Source organism: Vitis riparia, chromosome 2 (genome assembly GCF_004353265.1).
Source record: "Vitis riparia cultivar Riparia Gloire de Montpellier isolate 1030 chromosome 2, EGFV_Vit.rip_1.0, whole genome shotgun sequence".
In the NCBI taxonomy this organism is placed as follows: domain Eukaryota; kingdom Viridiplantae; phylum Streptophyta; class Magnoliopsida; order Vitales; family Vitaceae; genus Vitis; species Vitis riparia.
The window spans coordinates 17,784,539-17,804,281 of NC_048432.1; the positions used below are offsets into that span (position 1 = coordinate 17,784,539).

General features: G+C 30.8%; 1 protein-coding gene and 1 long non-coding RNA gene across 2 annotated transcripts; both read left to right on the forward strand.

The window, feature by feature from the left end:
• Positions 1–627: 627 nt before the first annotated feature.
• On the forward strand, positions 628–10,862 carry LOC117907285. Its single transcript, XR_004649981.1, has 3 exons — positions 628–823; positions 9,902–10,040; positions 10,139–10,862. It is a non-coding gene; the product is annotated as an uncharacterized LOC117907285 (long non-coding RNA).
• A 3,587-nt stretch (positions 10,863–14,449) lies between these two features.
• On the forward strand, positions 14,450–15,526 carry LOC117907172 (transcription repressor MYB6-like). The gene is made up of 2 exons (XM_034820616.1): positions 14,450–14,657; positions 14,754–15,526. The coding sequence occupies exons 1-2, from the start codon at positions 14,525–14,527 to the stop codon at positions 15,434–15,436; spliced, it is 816 nt and encodes a 271-aa protein (XP_034676507.1). The 5' UTR covers positions 14,450–14,524; the 3' UTR covers positions 15,437–15,526.
• Positions 15,527–19,743: the final 4,217 nt, after the last annotated feature.

The window sequence follows — 19,743 nt, forward strand, 5'->3', positions numbered from 1 at the left end:
TTTTAGTCCATCACTATTTTATATCCTTAAAAAGTAATATATAGAAATTTGAAGGATATATTGATCTTTTAACATCTTATGTCATTTCCATCAATTATAGAAGTTATATGGACAAAATGTTAATTTTTGGGTCCAACTGGGCCCAAAACATAATTCTCCCAACATTAAATATGGTTGGTAGTTCTAATTTAATTTTTTATTTTTTAAAATAAAAAATATTATTGTAGACTCCTTTTTTTGGACCGGATAGTAGAGATCTTCTCTATAGAAGGAAATGAAAGACCAACGACTGGAAGAATATTCTGCAATGGTAGTTTTTTTTTTGTTTATTTATTTTTTATTTTATTTTAGGGTTAGTTAGGGAAAGAAGAATGAAGACTGATGGTAGGCTAACATGTGGAATGACTTTTTAAGAGGTCGTTTCTTTATAGTGGGATTTTGCAGGTGTTGGAAGGGAAAATGGCTTAGGAAAAAAAAGAAAAAGTTCATAAAAAGGAAAGAAAAACGTTAGGATAAAAGAAAATTCATATTTTTTTAGGAGGAGATGGTGAGAAAAAAAAAAAAAAAAGAGCTGAGTCTATTGATTTTCTAGGGGTTTTAAAAAAAGTAAGTTAAAGGAGTAAGGATTTGACATGGAGGATTTTTGCTGGGTTTTGGAGAGAAGTATTTAGGAAGAGGTTAGCAGAGAAGGGAATAGAGAAAAATGGGAACTAGAGAAAATGAGGGATTTTGGGCTGAGTGTTTGTGAGAGATGGGGTGAGTTGTGAGTAGCAAGGAGGAAGAAAATTTATCGATCTTTGGAGAATAAGAGGAACACCTTTAGGTATGGTTTTTTTTGCACATTTCTTATTCATTCTTTCTCATTTTCATTGTTCTTCATCATTTCATCTTGCTACTTGAGCATTGTTTGTTGTAGATTGGGTTTTGTTGAATCTAAGTTCGCTTCATACTTGCTCTCTTTTGTTCTATTTCTGTTTTTTTTTTTTATTTCCCCTATAAATGACTGATATATGGGTTGTTTTCTTTGAGCTTGATATTTGATTAATCATACAAATGCTCATTGTTCGTTCCACTTGCTTAGATCCATTGAGTATAACAAGAAATGAGGTCTAGTTTAATGGATTGTTTGTTTAGAGCATGTTCTATTTCTTAGGACTCCTCTTTGCTTTTGAAAAACTCCTACCATTATTTTGAAAACTATTTGGAAATTCAAATAGCTTTTGGAAACTTGTTGGATATTCCTTGTACTCCAAGACCTCTCTCATGGGTGGTGACTGTTCCTAGAATCATCTCTGATTTTGGTAGATATGGCAGTAATACTAGAGAGAATGATTAGGGATTAATTATTTGCTAAGAGACTTGAGATTAATGAATGATTATGGTGTGAGCAAGTTCAACTGGTTGTGAAAAGTTTTGTTAATTATTTCAAAAAGGACTTATGTCTCCACTGTTGTTACTTCAGTGAGTATGAAAAAAACGCCATTGGGTTTAGCTTCTAATAGATCATATTCAGTAGACTTTGCTTCAAGGGGCTCGACATTTGGAATTCGTAGAAAGGTTCAATTACCTTTTGGAGATAAAGCTTTGTCAAAAATTGGTGTTAAGTCTTCAAAAGATGGTTCCAATCATGTTGTTGAGTTTTTGCCATTCTTCAATATCCTACTAGTTTGGAAAGTTCAGATGTTGATTTGGCGTCAGTATTGAAGTCCCAAGTAGATTACATAGCTAGAGTAGTGATGGTTGTAGTGACTGTCCAACCTTTGAAAATAGAAATATTGCAATTTTAATCCTAGCTTCCTGAGGAATGGAAAACTAAAGCAAAAATGTTCTATGGTTTGAGAATTCAAAAATGGATATGAGACTGAAAAAAGAGCATAAATAAATAGACTAGGAAGGGCTCCTCAAGGAAGACAGAATAAGAATAGTTTCAAAGAGAAAGAAAGTTGAAGCTAAGAAGAGTAGAGTTGTCAAGTCATGGAAAACCGAGCAGTTGAGAAAAGTGATATGATTATGAACCCCACACGCATGTAATCTTCATTCATGGGCACGTGGCCAATTCATTCCCAATCTTCCATCTTGCTGCTAAGTTTTCTCTGTATTCAAGTCACCGCCCACTTCCCATTTGCTCTACTACTTATCTCTCATACCACACTCACCCATTCAACTCATCTCTCATACCATGTTCATCATCAACTCCTCAACAAGTCCACCAAATTCATCACATACCCACCACCATCAATTTGTTCCCCATCTCCATATTCACAGTCATCCCTCATAACTAACCCACCTAGTTATCAACACCTTACTACCTTTCTTTCCACATGTATGTAAATGTCCATGCATGATCAACCCAACTTCATTTTTTCCACCCAATATGGACCCTCAAACACCACCTAGCTTCAGTCCCAACACTACCAATTTTCACCACCCACTCCCCATTTGCATCACCATAAATCTAACCCATCATCATGTTCACTAATAACCCCACACACCTACCTAACCTAGCTCCACCACTCATTTCTCACAGTTCCTTTCCATTCTTTCCCATGTACATGCCATTGGCATGCATGGCTACCTTAGTGTACATGTGGCCATTTCTTGCTTGTTTCTAGCCTTGATACTCTCAATACCTGACAACCTTCACACAACTCATCCAAAATCCTTTCTTCATCAAATTTGAATCCCATTCATATAGTGGTGTAGCTCTGGTTATCAATGGAATACCTCAGTTTAGTGGTGGCAGCCCACACTTAGAAAAGTTGCTGCAAGAGATAAGACATGGCTCATCTACAAGTAGGTATGGATGGTCAAAGCGAAGAAAGAGTGTAATTATGAGTTGGGTTTGGTAATTATGTGAAGTTGTTAGAAAACAATGATGATAAGGAGAATCCAATATGAGAGTCAATGGTGAGAACGCAATCAATGGTGAAAATAATGATAGTGATTTTTGGTGATATGATATGCTAGAAATTGATGTTTTGCTCCAACAAACTCTTTTTCATTCATTCCCATGTGCATGTGATCCATGCATGCATGGCCACCCTCCAATGCACCACTCTAAAGGCCATGTCTCTCATTCCTTATTTCTTCATTTTTGCTTTCAAATTTTGTTTTGTTCAAAAATCCAGTTTTCAAATAATTTTACATTTTTAGTTTTTATTTATTTATTTATTTATTTTATTTTATTCATTCTTAGATATCTTTAGGACTTCAAAATCCATTTTTAATAAACATTTGCTGCCATTTTATTTTTGGCATGCACTTTCACAAATTTGCTTCGATTTTCTCGATTTTTAATAAGCATGAATGAATTTCCATAATTCCAAAATAATGGAATTTATGGGATTTGTTAGAAAAATTAGGCTAATCCAACCTATGGTAATCACCCTAGAGGGGGGTGAATAGGATGATGGTCTCTTTTTGCAAATTTAAACTATGTGAATGTAAGAGACAATTATATACAAGTATATAATAAGCAATATAAAGACAACTACATATAAATTAAAAGAGTGGGGAAGAGAGAATGCAAACACAAAATTTTATAGTGGTTCGGCGCAACCCGTCCTACATCCACTCTCCTTTAGTTTCAATCCCAACCTTGAGGTTCCACTAATTCAAGGCTTCCAAACCAAGCCTTCAAGCAATACAATTGGATTATGGTTCCAATTCACCCTTTTGGACTTTTGGCTCCAAGCACCCTTTACACTTCTTAAGAGATATCCCACTCTTGAACAACCCCTCAAGTGATACCCCACACTTGAGAAACTTCCTCTCAAAGATTTACAAATAATGATCTCACAAAATCCTAGTATAAAAACTTTAAGCTCAAATGATACAAGAAAACTAGGATTGAATGGTGCACTAAAGATATGCAAGTTTTAAAATAATGGTGCACTAAAAAACACTCTTCCAATGCTCAAATATATTCAAGAAAGGTTTGGGAAGGTTAAGATTTTTGAAACAATGAAGATTGAAACCTTTTTATAGAAGAGAAAAGTCAAACTAGCCGTTTGGGGGTTTAACCAGTCGAGCTAGAGGTTCGATTGGTCGAGCTAGGGTTCGATCGATCGAGCTAGGGGTCGACCAGTTGACTAGCCGTTAGCATTTAATGCTTGGCAGATGACTGTTGGACCTCGACCGGACCTCAATTGGATCTCGACCAGTTGAACGACCGTTCTGGAAGAAAGAGAAAGTTTTTTGCACCCTCGACCGGTTGAGTTGTGGGTCGACCTGGACCTCAACCGGTTGAGCTGGGGGTCGACCTTGACCTCGACCGGTTAAGCTGGGGGCCAACCCAGATCTCGACCGATTGAGCTTGCGGTTGACCGTTTCCTCACCCGGTTCAACCGGTTGAGCCGTTTTTTGTCTTAACAACCAACTTTTTCAACTTAAAACCTTTTAAAACAAGTTTGAAAGACATTTAACACAAGGTTTTAGTTGAAAACATGAAATCATCCAATTCTTAAAATATTTAAAACAAAATAACTCTTGGATGATTTTGGTGCATAAGTAAAGAATGTAATGTATGAAAATCCTAATGCACCAACAATCTTACAAAGAGATCTTATGAAGCTTGGGTCTTGAAAAACACTTCTCTTTGAGGTGGTCTTCTTCTTCATGATTTCTCCTTAGTTTGATTTGTCTTTGTGATTGCCACTTTAGAAATCGTCTTGCCTAATCACACTTGAAATATAAACATTAGTTCTAAACCTTGTTTTGTTATCATCAAAATCAAGATTAACCAATGACCGAAATTCTCTATTGTACCAAAATACTTAGCCTTTTTACGTAGTAACTCTAGTCAAGAAAAACTAGAGAAAAAGTCACTACGACTTTTGTAATATTTCGGGTATCGTTCTTAAAGACTGGCTTATGAAAATTGTCAATACTAGAATAAATGAATTGTTTTTATTTAAATCCTTAAGTGAAAAACAATATGTGAATAATGTGAAACTAAGTAAAAGAAATTAAATTAATAAAAAAAAATGAATATTGATTTTAAATTCAATTGATTCAAGTTTGGGGTTTTCCACAATCTAACCTAGGGTATAGAAATTAGAGAAAACAAGGGTATTTTAAGTAATATGATCTTAGGGTTTTGGGATCCTTGGCCGCTCGCGATCAAGTTGAGTTCTATAACTCAAAATTGCATCTGAAACCTAATTTTTCCTTTTTAAAACAGATTTCTAAAACCATCAAATGAATGAGATTGATTATCAATTTAAGATTTGGCTTTTTAACCCTTCCTACTCCTTATAGCTTTGTTTGGGTCAAATAACGGTAGATAAGACGAGGATAACTAATGATCAATAATTACCAAGAATCACTAGTATCAAGTAATAACCTATCGTATCATTCCCTAAACGAACTCACAAGGATAGGATAAAAAAATGATAAATTGTTACCCAACCAATAAATAATCTCATTATTATAATAATTTACCCATTGTCCCTATAGGTTTCCTAGCCCTTAGGTTTTCATGCTTCAAGCCCCAAGTTGGCTCTTAGCCTCTCATGGGGGTGATGTCACATTCACAATCCATAATAGGGTAAAAATCCATAATTTGAATCAAAAGAAACTAAAAACAATATATTCAATAAAGAAGAAAAAGAAAATAAATCAAAGTTCTCGGCTTCTTCCACCTTCAATGTCAAACTTTCAAAAAAAAAAAAAAAATCTAAGATCCCTAAAACCTAGAATTGAGAGAGTTTATATAATATCATCAATTATCTAACATGTGGTACACTCTCATTGGCCACTTATTACAAAATAATTTCCTAAAAATGATTAAAAAAAAATAATAAAATGGTGATTTCTAGTCGTGTGGGGTCCACCTAGGGCGGATGGAGTGCTCTAGATGCAATTCCCGAAGTAGAGGAGGCGGAACATCAAAGTGGCAGTGGGTGAATTCGAAATTGGTGTCATTTCGAAGTGGATTTCGAATTCATAAGTTGAATTTCGAAATCATTTCGAAATGACCCTCCAACTTGGTGCAGTTGTCTTCAAATGACCATAACTTCTTCATTTCAGCTCCAATTTGCACACTGTTTGAAGCGTTGGACTCCTAACTTCCCAAGATTCGAAAAAATATAAAGTATGTATATAATAGGCTCTAGAAAGTACTCTAAATTTGTCCTCAAAGTCAGAGTATATAATGTCATCAGATTTTTGAGTTCTAAATTTTCATGCAGCTGAATCTTGCTTCATGCCTCATTTTCCATGCTTTCTTGCCTTCTTTCTTACTCCATAATGGTCATTTCTCATCTTTCAAACTCATGATATCCTTGTCTTGTCTTTTCTTACGTTCCATGAGTCTTGACTCACTTATTTCCTCATTTAGCCCTTTCTTGATCTTTCAAAATCTAAAGTCATTCAATTTGCAACACTTTCTTCCCTTGAACCTGAGATAAGTCTCCAAAGTACAAATTAAACTCATGGCTAGGGCCTTAGCATTGATTTAGGTCAAATTGGGTGATTTGAATGTCCTTTGGTGCACAAATCATATCGAATATGTGCCATTAGAGCACATATTTTGGCTCAAATCAACCAAACCTTGGTTTCACAGGATTAATTCATGCAAAATCAACTGGGCATTGGTGGGGCCCGACATCTGTGTTTGATTGCCTGATTGACTTGCTCTACTCTATAACATGCATGCAATTATTATGTATATTGTGCATTAACCTTATTTCTCATGATAGCACTCGGTTTCCAATTAAAGTACGTCTTATACTATACTTGATCATATTTATTCGTTCTCATGCATGATTTGTTTTATTATTTGATCATTTCATTGGTATCCATTAATTTCTTTATCAATTACCACATTTGTCTCACATTGTTTAGTATAGACCCATTTTTTTAGGGACTTAAAGGGGTGTTATAGTTTTTTTTTTATATACCTTCCCAATAGGTAACCTAACCCCTGGACCCAAACTCGGTTTTCCATAATCTATCTTTTCCAAATAAGGAGTCACATTTAGGATTTTCTTTCTTATTTTGTTTTCCTTTTAAACATAAAACAAAAATAAGTGATGACTCCAAGTATTTTCTATTTTTTTTTCACAAATAAAAAACGAGTTGACTATTGAGTGGGGACGCATGTAAAAAACGCGGTGTCTACAATTATATCTTTTAATAATCTTTTGGTATTTTTTTCATTGGTGACATGAAATAATTTAGAAGAGAAGAATGAAGTAGTGGAGAGTCTTGGGGTCTATTTAACAACTATTTTTTTAAACAATTTTCTATTCTTTAGAACAAAAAAAACATTTAACAATCAGAAACTGTTTTCTATTTTTGGTTCTTAAGAACAAAAAATATGATATTTTCAAATAACATATTTTAGTTATTTTATATATTTTTACTTGTTTTTTTAAATATGTTTTTTAGAAAATAATTATACCAGCATGTGGAATGTTTAAAAATAAAGCATTGGATATAGAAATTGTTTTTAAAACATATTTAAAAATATTAAAAACAGATTTAAAACATTTGAGGTTTGTATACAGACTTTTGTTTTATAAAATATCATAAAACAGTTTTCAAAAATTGTTATCAAACAAAATCTTAATTTTTTATATTAAAATTTATTTAAAATTTTAAGAAAAGTTTTTAAATATTTAGTTACTTACTTTTCTATTAAATTTTGAAACCAAAAAGTAAAAAAATATATCATAAATAACTTAAGATATTCATAAAATTTGATTTTAAAAATATATATTAAAAAGTGAAATAAAATCTTTAGTTAGTACTTTGGCAAATAAAATCATAGGGTGTTTTCATCATTGTGTCTCCTTCAAATTGTTTGAATTGCTTGTATTAAAATTCATCATTAATAATTTCTTTAATTAGATGTTGTTTGGATTTTCTTTCCAACTTTTAAAAGCAAAAACTATTTATAAATCATAATTTCTTTATAAAAAATAAAAAATAAACTTATAAAATATTTGATAAATCAATTTAATAACTTAACATGCTTTAATAACTTAATTTAAGTTATTAAGTAGATTAACATACCTGATAAAATAATTTAATATCATAATTTAAAATTAAAAATAATTTTAAGTATTAAATTAAAATAATTAACTTATCCTCAATCTTAAATCATTTTTAAAAGGGTCATTTTTAACCAAAAGTAAGAATCAATTCATTGTTTTGAAGTTTATGTATCTAGGCATATTATATACTCTATCAAGAAAGTGAAATTTTTTATGGAATCCACCTTGGATCTCATGGATGTGACAATTTTTTATTTTATTTTATTGCTTCTAACTCAAAATTTCATATCCCTAAACCAAAAAAAGGAAAATGTTTTAAACATCAACATTCATAGTCAAAAGGGAACATAATTAAATACTAGGGCACCCCATGATGCATGAGGTTTTTGCTACCATTTATTAATGAAAATAAATGTGATGGAAAGGGAACATTAATGATGAAGATGTTTTACTAACTTGATGGAGATTGATTTCATGTAAAATTATTACAATATTTTTATTTATTTCCACAAGACATGCTCTTTTTCTAAGCCAAATTATAAATTTTATTTGTATTTTAATAGTAATGCAAATAATCATGTACCCTTCCCCACAAAGAACATAATGTATAATGAAGGATAGTACAACTCATAATAACTTTTAGAAAAAGTGTGTTTAGACACATTTATATAAAAATAATTATAAAATAAAATTTCTTTAAAAATAATTTAAGTTTCGTACACTCAATAATCAAAGATAATAAATATTTAAGATGGTTAAATATGATATTTATATTATTAAAATATAGTACTTGAATGGTCAAATATAATATCTTTGATAAAAAAAATATAAAAAATATTAATTATTTTTTAATGACGGTTTAAAATTTATATTTTGTGGTTTTTTTTTTCTTTATAAGTGTATGAAAACACACTTTTTATTAAATAGGAGGATCTAATTATTAAATGAGTTAAATTAGTTACATGATGTGCTATTTGTTTTAATAATTAGATAACATTTAGGTTTATATTTTTAATATGATTATTATTTGTCTCAAATTTAAGTTGAATTATGTAATAAAATATTTAAGCTATGAGATGAACATAATCCACTAACACATAGAAGTGATTTTTCAGAATATAAATTATATTCTATTATCTCTGTGGACTCTAGATGTTCTGTTTGAATATAGCTTGTGAAAGATGCCCTTTAGGGTCTTGAAAGTAGTGTGGGCTCATTGATAAGAGAAGGTTACTCTAACGTGGCCACATTTTCCATATTGCTATAGATTATTCACTACCCTTTCTACGTAGCATAAATTTTTCTAAGTATAGGTTTGTGTCACATCAAATAGCAAAGGTTGAAATGATTGAATACAGGAATCTCAATTTTTTTTAACTTACCTCTATATATATATTGATAAAAGTAACATATTATTTTCAAACTCAGTTGAAAATTATCGTGAAATAAGATATTTATGTCAAAAATAAATTAATTTCAAATTTAAATATAAAAGAGTTATATTTAATTCCTTTTAATCAAATAATTCTAAAAAATACATGAAAAAAAAATAAGAGAGAGATATAAAAAAAATCCTATAATTTTGACAAAAAGACCCCTTTTTATTTCAAGATTTATCATAGAATTAATGACCATACAAAATGGGATTTGGTGAAGGGCAGGTGGTAAGAAGAAGGGTTGTTGAACTAGCCATTTTAGACCAACATGTTTTTGGTGAAAGTTAATAATCTACATTTCCCCCCAAGAAAAAAACTACAACATCCTTCCTACACATCATTTGCTTTGAATTTCTAACTGCATTTGGAATATGATTAATTTTAGAAAAATTGTTCAAATCCTTGTAGCTTTTAAGTGGGGAAACAAGGGTGTTTAATTTCTCTTGGCTGCTCTCTTTCCATCAGACTCTCCTACAAGAGAGACAAGCAGGAATGAGAAGAGCTCCCTGTTGTTCTAAGGTGGGTTTGCAGAGAGGGCCATGGACAGCTGACTATATTCGAGCACACGGCCAAGGCAATTGGAGATCTTTGCCTAAGAAAGCTTGTACTTAACCCCAATTTCATTACTTAGCAATCCGCATTCTTTGTTTGATTACTACTTTCTTTCGTGATAACACCAAGTGTATATGTTTGTTATTTAAGGACTGATTAGGTGTGGAAAAAGCTGCAGACTAAGATGGATGAACTACCTTCGGCCCGATGTCAAGAGAGCTGGTAATATCACAGCTGATGAAGACGATCTTATCATCTGGCTTCATTGTTCCTTGGGGAACCGGTGGTCGCTCATTGCTGGAAAGCATCCAGGGCGTACCGATAACGAGATAATGAACTACTGGAATTGCCATCTCAGTAAGAGATTGATTGAAGCACAAGGGCAAAAACACAAAAGAGCCCAGCATAATAAACAACAAGAATAGTAAAATCTACCGGGCCAAAGCCCTTTAGGGTTACCTCGCCCTCAATAATTACAAGGAACAACAGTTCTGATAGTTTGACGAGCAGGTCAGCCAATGACACTGCCACTGCCCAAGAAGATATATAAAAGGATCATTAGCTAGTACAGGAGCCCCGGCCCGGTCTGCCATGGCCTCAGGCTGGCAGAGCAGGTGATGCAGGGGGTGTTTTAGTTGACAATGATCAAAATGATATTGGGTCTGAACCTTCTTCCCAATATGATCCAATACCCTAAAAAAAACAACTAGTTTGAAAAGCTTTATCAGGAGTATCTACAACTTTTAATGGCGGATGATAATGTTGCAGTGGAATTGCCATCTGCTTAACTGATTCGTGGCGGCATTGAAGTGATTATGGTCAGTTAGTTTATCATGTATTTTTCCTTAATTTTCATGCAATAATATTCTTTGAATTTGATGTGGAAGTACTGCTTCTTTGGTTTCACGTGCTCACCTTCCTCCGGGGCATATATGATGCCCATGACCTAACGAAAGGGGTGACAGTCATTTCAGACCTAAAACTCAAATCCTTCGGGGCTGGTGTGATGCCCACGACTTTACGGAAGGGGTGACAGTTATTTCACACCTTAAACCCAAAGTCTCATAGCCAAAAAGATACACGTCTCTTGCGTTGAAAGGTTACAAATTACCAAATTTAGAGTAGAATAAAAAAATTTCTATAATTCTTAAATCACAACTTTAAAACTAGCACGTCAACTAGAATGTTATTGTCCAAACAAATTCAAACTTAACAATTCAAATAGTTATTAAATTATAACGGATAAACAATGCCTAAAAAATAAAGTTTAAACCAAAAGTTCTAATAATGTCAAAATCTCATCATAACTATCATTCTTTACCTGAACTGAAAGTATTTGAAAAATTGTCAACAAATGAAAATAAACTTAAAACCCAATAAGTTATGGATCAAATATTTTTAATTATGATTGCAATTAGGAAATATAATGTATAATTTTTTTCATAAAAACTTTTGAGTTCAAACATGTTCAAATATTTCCAACCGAACATTTTCATATTTATATTAAAACAAGTTCATATTAAATCCAAATTAAAAACATTTAAAATATTTTTTACTTTCGTCATCAAATAATAAATAGTGTCGAGTTAGATAAGTTTTTACAAATGGGTAGTTAGCCTCAAATTTGTCATTTTTAAGATAGACAAAACCAAACACTATTGTATCTCATTGATTGGGGTTGAAAGGTTAACTATTATATATCATTAACTAGAACCAAATAAACGTGAGTCAAACACTTTGTTTTGTTTATTCAAACTTACAAAAACATAATATCACCATGTTTTTTTATTGTAAAAAAAAAAGTTATAACATGTTTTTTATGCAAAACATATTTGATTTATACATGAAAACAAAATTAACATTTTATACATTTTAGAATAGCATATTAAAAAATATATTATTTTCTATTACAAAATTTACATTAATTTCCTTTACCTCAAAAAACACTTAGAATCCTTGAAAAATACGTTTAACACTCCCAAAATTTTCTTATGATAATATTATCACTTCTATTATTTTTCAACTTCCAAATCAATAATAATTTAATTAAAGAGTTTCTGATTTTATTTTTTAACAGAAATTGAGTCCCTCCCAAAATATATTCCCAAGGTTCTATTTCTTTTATCTATTTAAATTAAATTAAATTAAACTTTTTATTAAAAAATTATTATTATTATTATTTTCAAATACCCTAGTGTCACCCTAACAATTACCACAAGCCATCCCGTCACCCTAAATCACAAATCATCTTTATTGTGCCAACAACTCCACCACTACCAACTCTTTCCCGTGCACAATTGCCACTTTTTTTTTTTAACTTCTCCCGTTTGGCCATCACACTCTCCAACTACTTTTTCTTTTTGCTCATCCAATAGGGGGCTTCACTCTCATCCATCTTTCCTATCCATTTTCATTTTTTTTTCCACATCCTTCACTTGACTCTTAACACGTTTTCAATTTTTCCTTTTTCATTTTCAAAGTAGAATACTTTTTCATAGTCATACACCATTCAATTTTTTATTTAATTCTAAATAAAATCTTAATACTTAATAGTATTAAATATTAGATTATTTATTTTTATAGTATTTTATTTCTATTAAATATTAAAAAATAAAAAAAACTAATATATTATTTTTTCTATTTCAAAAAAACTATATATTTTAACTTTTTCTATTTAATAAAAAGTTTATAATAAGTCATGAAAAAATAGAAAAAAGAACAACCTAAATTCTAAAAACAAATTATTTTTAACAAAAAACCAAAAAAACAAACATCACCTTATACTTTTCTTATAATCATTCTTTCCTATTTATTTATTTTTTCTTCTATTTATTTTTATTTTTACTTGTTCAGATCTACTCATTTCAATACTCAAATTTTCCCAATGAAAATAAACCAATCTCTATTTATAAATTTTCAATTTTTTTAATCTAAAAATTAAATAAATAAATCTTAATTTAGATTAAGATTTTTCAAAAAATATCTAATATGTTAAAATTTAATTAACAAATCCAAAATACTAATCTAAAAATTAAAATCTTATTGAAAAAGCTTATCTTAAAAGTTTAATTTATATCCAAGGCTTTTAAATATGAAAAAACCTTTATGCTCTTATTAATTTATTTATTATTTTTATTTTTATTTGTGATTTTACCCTTAACAATGTTAAATTTGAGATGTTACAATATGCCTATGGAAAGATCAAAATCAAATTAAGTTGTCATTTCAGTTTGATTTCCATGTCCCTAGAATAAATAGAAGATATGAATTTTCTGCTTAATTCTACTTTGAATGTTTTGATAAAACACAAGATGTTGTCTTAACTCGAGGAAAGAAAGTTTTAGAATTTAAATTACATTCTATAATCTCTCTAGAATCTAGATGTTTTGTTTGCAAATAAAAGCTTGTGAAACATAAATTTTGGGGTCTTGAAAGTTGTTTGGTCCCATTCAGAAGAAAATGTTACCTTAGTGTGCCTACATTTTCCACATTGCTATATATATATATATATTATAGACTAGCTACCCTTCCCATGTAGGGCACCCTAAATTTTTCTAAGTACATGTTTTTGTCGCATCAAATAGAAAAAGTTGAAATTATTGAATCTATCACAGGCTGTCAATAAATCCTCCCAGCTTTACTAAAAATTTTAATAAATTTTAAAATTTTTCAAAAAATATTAAATATCTAGTAATTTTACTCATATTTTAATTTATTTTTTTTATAAAATATATGGAATATTTTTTAAGGTTAAAGATAACTTTTAAGAATATTGAAATTCTCTAAGTCATGCCTGCCTTTCTTCAAATTGGATGGAGAAAATATAATTCTATTTAATTATATTATTTTAAAATGTTATATTATGCTTATTTTAATTAAAAATTAATTTAAAAATACAATTAAAAAAATTAAAATTGAGGTCATGTATTTTTATATATATCTTAAATTTATAAGTCTAACCCTCCACATTTTTCAAAAAACAATATCTTTCTTTTTTTTTTCCTTATAAAAGTAACATCATCTTTCAAAACTCGATGAAAATAATTGAAAAATAAAATATTTATTTCAAAAATGAGTTAATTTTCAAGTTCAAATATAAAATAGTTAGATTTATAAATATGAGATTGTTTTATTTCTTTTAATCAAATAATTCTAAAAAAATACATTAAAAATAAAATATAAAAATAGAAACAAATCCTACAATTTTGACAAAATGACCCATTTTGAAGAAGAAGGGTAGATGGTAAGAAGACGGGTTGTTGAACTTGAACACTAGAACTAGCTAAGCCCTTTCAAACCAACGTGTTTTTGGTGGAAATTAATACTCTACATTGTCCCACACGAAAAAAAACCACAACATGGTATACATACAGGCATCTTTTCGTTTTTGTTTTCACACTCGAAATTTCTTCATCCACAAATATTCCGGCAAGAAATATTGTTCATATCATCCTTATAGCTGTTAAGTAGGGGAACAAGGGTGTTTTTCTCTTGCCTGCTCTCTTTCCATCAGTCTCTGCTACTAATTAAGCAGGAATGGGAAGAGCTCCCTGTTGTTCTAAGGTGGGTTTGCAGAGAGGGCCATGGACAGCCATAGAAGACACTCTACTCATCGACTATATTCGAGCACACGGCCAAGGCAATTGGAGATATTTGCCTAAGAAAGCTGGTACTTAACCCTAATTCCATTACTTAATAATTCATATTCCTTGTTTGATCACCACTTTCTAGTTTCTACCATGATAACATATGTTTGTTCTTTAAGGACTTCTTAGGTGTGGGAAAAGCTGCAGGCTTAGATGGATGAACTATCTTCGACCCGATATCAAGAGAGGAAATTTTACAGCTGATGAAGACGACCTTATCATCCGGCTTCGTTCCCTCTTGGGAAACCGGTGGTCGCTCATTGCTGGAAGGCTTCCAGGGCGGACTGATAATGAGATAAAGAACTACTGGAATTGCCATCTCAGTAAGAGATTGAAGCACACGGGCAAAACCCCAGAAGAGTTCATCAAAATAAACAACCATCTCAGGAAGGGATTGAAGCACATGGGCAAAACCCCAGAATCGCCCAGCACAATAAACAGCAAGAATTGTAAAATCTACAAGCCAAAGCCTTTTAGGATTACCTCGGTCTCAATAATTACAAGGAACAACAGTGCTGATAGTTCGATAAGCGGGCCAACCAGTGGTTCTGCTACTGCCCAAGAAGATAAAGGATCATTAGCCAGTACAGAAGCTCCCGGTCTGCCATGGCCTCAGGTTAATAGTGCAGGTGATGCAGGAGGTGTTTTATTTGACAATAGTGAACATGATATTGCCTCTGAACCTTCTTCCCAATATGATCCAATACCTACAAACCATAACAAGTTTGAGATGCTTTATCAGGAGTATCTACAGCTTTTAATGGCGGATGATAATGTTGCAGTGGAATCGCTATCTGCTTAACTGATTCCTGGCGGCATTGAAGTGATTATGGTCAGTTAGTTGATCATATATTTTTCCCTAATGTCCATGCAATAATATTCTTTGAGTTTGATGTGGAAGTACTTTTGCTCTGGTTTCACGTGCTCACCTTCCTCTTCATTCCAATAAATATCCACTGATCTATAATATTAGTTCACCATGAAGAGGAGTTTGGAAGCAATTACTTAATTAAAATACATAAGCGAACTGCATCTAAAAATGGTCACTGCATGCCTGTGGTAAGTAAGATCAAAATCAAATTAATTTTGGGTGGTCCCATAACCTCTCAGGAGTCTGATTGGTAGTGACACTTTTAGCCTAAAAAGTCTTTTCCAAAAAAGGTTGAGTGTTTGGTAAAATTTAAGAAACGATTTTAAAATTTTAAAAAATTACTTATAATGATTTTTAGAGAAATATTTTATAAGTGATTTTTTTTAAAATATTTTCAACAAACATAGGTCAGAACCCCTGATTTTTCCCACTACTTAGGAGATTACCGTTTCATGTCTGATTTTACTTCTTGATGGACATCCTTTTCACCTTTTCCTCATATTACTATTTTCAAAAATAACATTTTCATTCAAACCACTTCGAATAAAATAATAATAATAGGCACCTTCAATGAAAGAGAGAGAGGTTCGGAGCTTACTTTTAGTGTTTGAGAGAGGTTGTGAGCTTTTTCATTACAGAAATCTTCCTTGAGGCTGGAAGGGCAATGGGCATATGTGTCTTAATTTCTACAGTGTAATAGGAGAGTGAAGCTTCCAAAAGAGTTGCAGCAAGCCACACACCCAACTTAGAGGTGTGTCCTCCCCTTCCTATCATCTATATATATATATATTAAACTCTGGCCAAGCCATGCACTTGTATATAAGAGAAATAACCATACATTCCAAGATCAAAGTTGATAGTTTCCTACTTCAGCTAGTGTTATTGTTTACAGGGGAGATAAAAAAAGTTCAGTTCTTAATTATAGAAGTCGGAGATCTCCCTAGCCCTTTGGCCGTGGTGATACTTTGTTTACGATAGGGTTTAACTCAAGTCAGCTTTATATATGTATATAAATTGTTGGATCATCCTTTGATGTCGAACTTAATTAATCTCACTAAGACAAGCTTAAAATAGGAATTTAATTAAAGGACAAGAAATATGATCCAAGACAGAGAATGTGCACTACAATGATTGATTAAGAATATGACCAACGTATAAAAGAATGTAACAAAAGATAAAAACGATGCGATTGTAGCAAAATTAATTTCAATGTAATATTTTTTTGATGTCGTAAAATTCTCGTTATCTTATTGGTTCATCACTTGATAGTTTAATGAGTAGAGTTAATATGTTAAATAAGGTATCAAAGTTTTTTGAGGCAACAAAATGATTAATAATTGATCTTATAGCTACTGAGATGATCATAATGAAAAAAAAAATTAAAGAAAAATGCAATTAGAAATAATTACAAATTACCAATCCAAATAAGTTTGTTAGCCCAAGGGTTCTCTTAATCAAGTTTTGATGATAACAAATCATGGTTAAGTTACTAATTTGTTTGAATTGTAAAGAATCTCCGGTATTAAATTGGAAATTCATCAAAGGACCCAATGGATATAAGATCAAAACATTTGAAAAACCTTTAATCATAGGAAACAAATGTAAGATGAATGCATAGGTGCACTTAGGTTTTATATATCATTTCATGCATCTTTGAAAAATTCAGTTTATTCTTTAAAGTTACAATTTCATTAAAACCCGAGTTTTATCAAATGTACCTCAGGAAAAACGTTTCAAAATTAACATATTAATTTACCTAAAGACTTTGCCTAAGTATTAGAAGAGAAAAGAATAGAAAAAGATAGGTTTTCGGAGCCAAAATGTTGAACCGATCGAGACACTGGGCCAACCAGCTCAACCGGTCAAGGTACCAATCAACCGATTTTCTTTACCCAATCGAGGTCCAATCGAGGAGTGCAAAAAGCACTATCTCTAACCTTTCATTCCCGATCAAGGTATCTTCCTTCCTAATCGACCTCCAGTCGAGGTCTGGTCGAAGCAACAGTAACTTGTCAAAGCATTAAATGCTCCAACGACTAGTAAACTGGTCGACTCCTAGTTCAACCGATTGAGACTGCTTTTTGTTTTTCTTGGCTCCCAAGTTTGGAAACCTATAAATAAAGAGTTCCACTTCATTTATGAGATATATATAGAACAACTGCATTTATTTGTCTACTCACTTGTTTTTGTCTTAAAAGCTCTTATTTCTTTCTTGGTGCATTAAATCTTCACTTGCATATCCTTTAGTGCACCTTTGTGATTCATCCTAACTTTGATTTGTATTAAGCTATCATTGAGCTAGGTTAAAGGATTTATTCTTATAAAATTGAGTGTTAAAGCCTTTAAGTGAGTTGAATCTTGAAGAGATTATGTAAGAGCTCATTGGAGCTGGAATCCAAGTGTAAATGAGATTAGAAACTTGGTTGAAATTTCAAGTTAGTGAAACCCTCACTCGGTTAAGAACTTGAGAAGAGTGAATGTAAGCAAGGAAGTGTCGAACCACTATAAAATCCGAGTTTGATTTATCTAACTCTATCTCTTTATATTTGCTTTTATTTCGCTTGAATTTATTGTGTTCAAAAATAATTTTAAAATTTTAATTCACCCTTCCTCTCGAGTGTTTTTATTTTTTAAGATTAGTATTTATTTTATCGAAATTGAAGACTAAAAAGCTTAATGCTAGCATGGACTAATACTAGTTGTTCCATTTTCCTCTATTACATAAAATCCTAGTGCCTCTACAAACAAGGTTTTGTAGTATATTGTTTTGTTTTGTTTTAGTCTCTTTGCTTGAAAATAAGTTAAGTATCTGTTTGACAGTGTTTTTAATTAAAGTGTTTTTTTATAGAAAGTGTTTTTTATAAAAAGTATTTTTTTAAAAAAAATATTTTTAGAAAATTCACCTATCAAATATTTCAATAAAAAATGTTATAAGTGATTTTTTTACACTATAAATAATTTTTTAGATTTTTAAAAATATTTTTTAAAATTTGTTAAATAATTACATTTTTTTTTTCAAAAATACTTTTTAGATTAAAAACTAAAAAGACTTCCTAAAATCACTGTCAAACGGGTTCTAATGTTCCTTATTTCTTCGCCTATATATTTTCATTCAAGTATTTGGAGAAAATGCTCCCATATTTTTCCCCATTTTTCATGGTCATGAGTAGCACAAGGGATATGGGGAAAAGCTGATCAATTGAATCTATATATTTCGTATCCTAAGTAAGAGATTAAAGGAGGATTTGAATTTTTTTTTTAATAATTTAATTTAAATCATTAGTGATCTTAAAGATCTCTTTAAAATTAATTTAATAATACCATCTAAACCAAAAACCAACTTTCAAGAAAAGCAGGAAATTACACTTTTTGAATGCAAATAATTATATTTTTTTATTGCCCGAGATTCTCTACTTATCTTAAATTTTATATCATAATTATAAGCTATTTTCAACTTTCTTTTTTTATAAGTTGGTACTTAGAATCCATTTAATAGTAATTTTAGAAAATATTTTTAATATTTTTAATGCTTAACAATTTTTATCTTTCAAGTATTAAAAAAATTATAAACTTTTCCTAAAATTATCCCCAAATACCCTCTTAATATTAAGAAAAACATTTTAGTTGGGTGTTGGTGTTTCAGTGTTCATAATAATCATTTTCAGGATTTAAAATTGAATTATACAAATGTACAACCCTAAAAATAGATTCCAATTTGTACGACACTCCTTCTATTCCATATTTTCATTATAATTAAGGACAGTGATGCATGTTCCTTGTACTTGCATATGTCCCTCAATAATTTATAATTCACTAAGTTTGAAATTAGTGACTTAGTGGTTTTTCAAACAAACATTGATTTCAAAGATGTTGGTTATTAATGTACAAATGCTTTTGTGATTTTTATATTTATGAGTAGGGGTGCAACTTTGACTAAATAACCCAATCTAATATGATGTTTGGACAGGTTTAAACAATCATTTTTAATACTTAGAGATGAATTTGAGTTAGGTTTTTTTCAATTAAACCTCAATTTGGGTTGGGTTTGAATTAAGGTTTGGACAATTTGAACCTAACCCCAACCCGATTTAATATTTTTACAATATTTATAATACACCTTATCGTATATAATAATATTCATTTTTTTTCTATTTTTAAGAAAAAATATCAAATTATATTATATCATATGTTTTGCTTTGCTTTTGGAAAATATGTAAATTTTTGTTTATTCTTTTGTT

Coding starts and splice junctions, on each gene's coding strand:
- LOC117907172 (XM_034820616.1), top strand. CDS start 14,525: ATGGGAAGAGCTCCCTGTTGTTCTAAGGTGGGTTTGCAGAGAGGGCCA. Junction 14,658..14,753: donor ATATTTGCCTAAGAAAGCTG/GTACTTAACCCT, acceptor TTGTTCTTTAAG/GACTTCTTAGGTGTGGGAAA.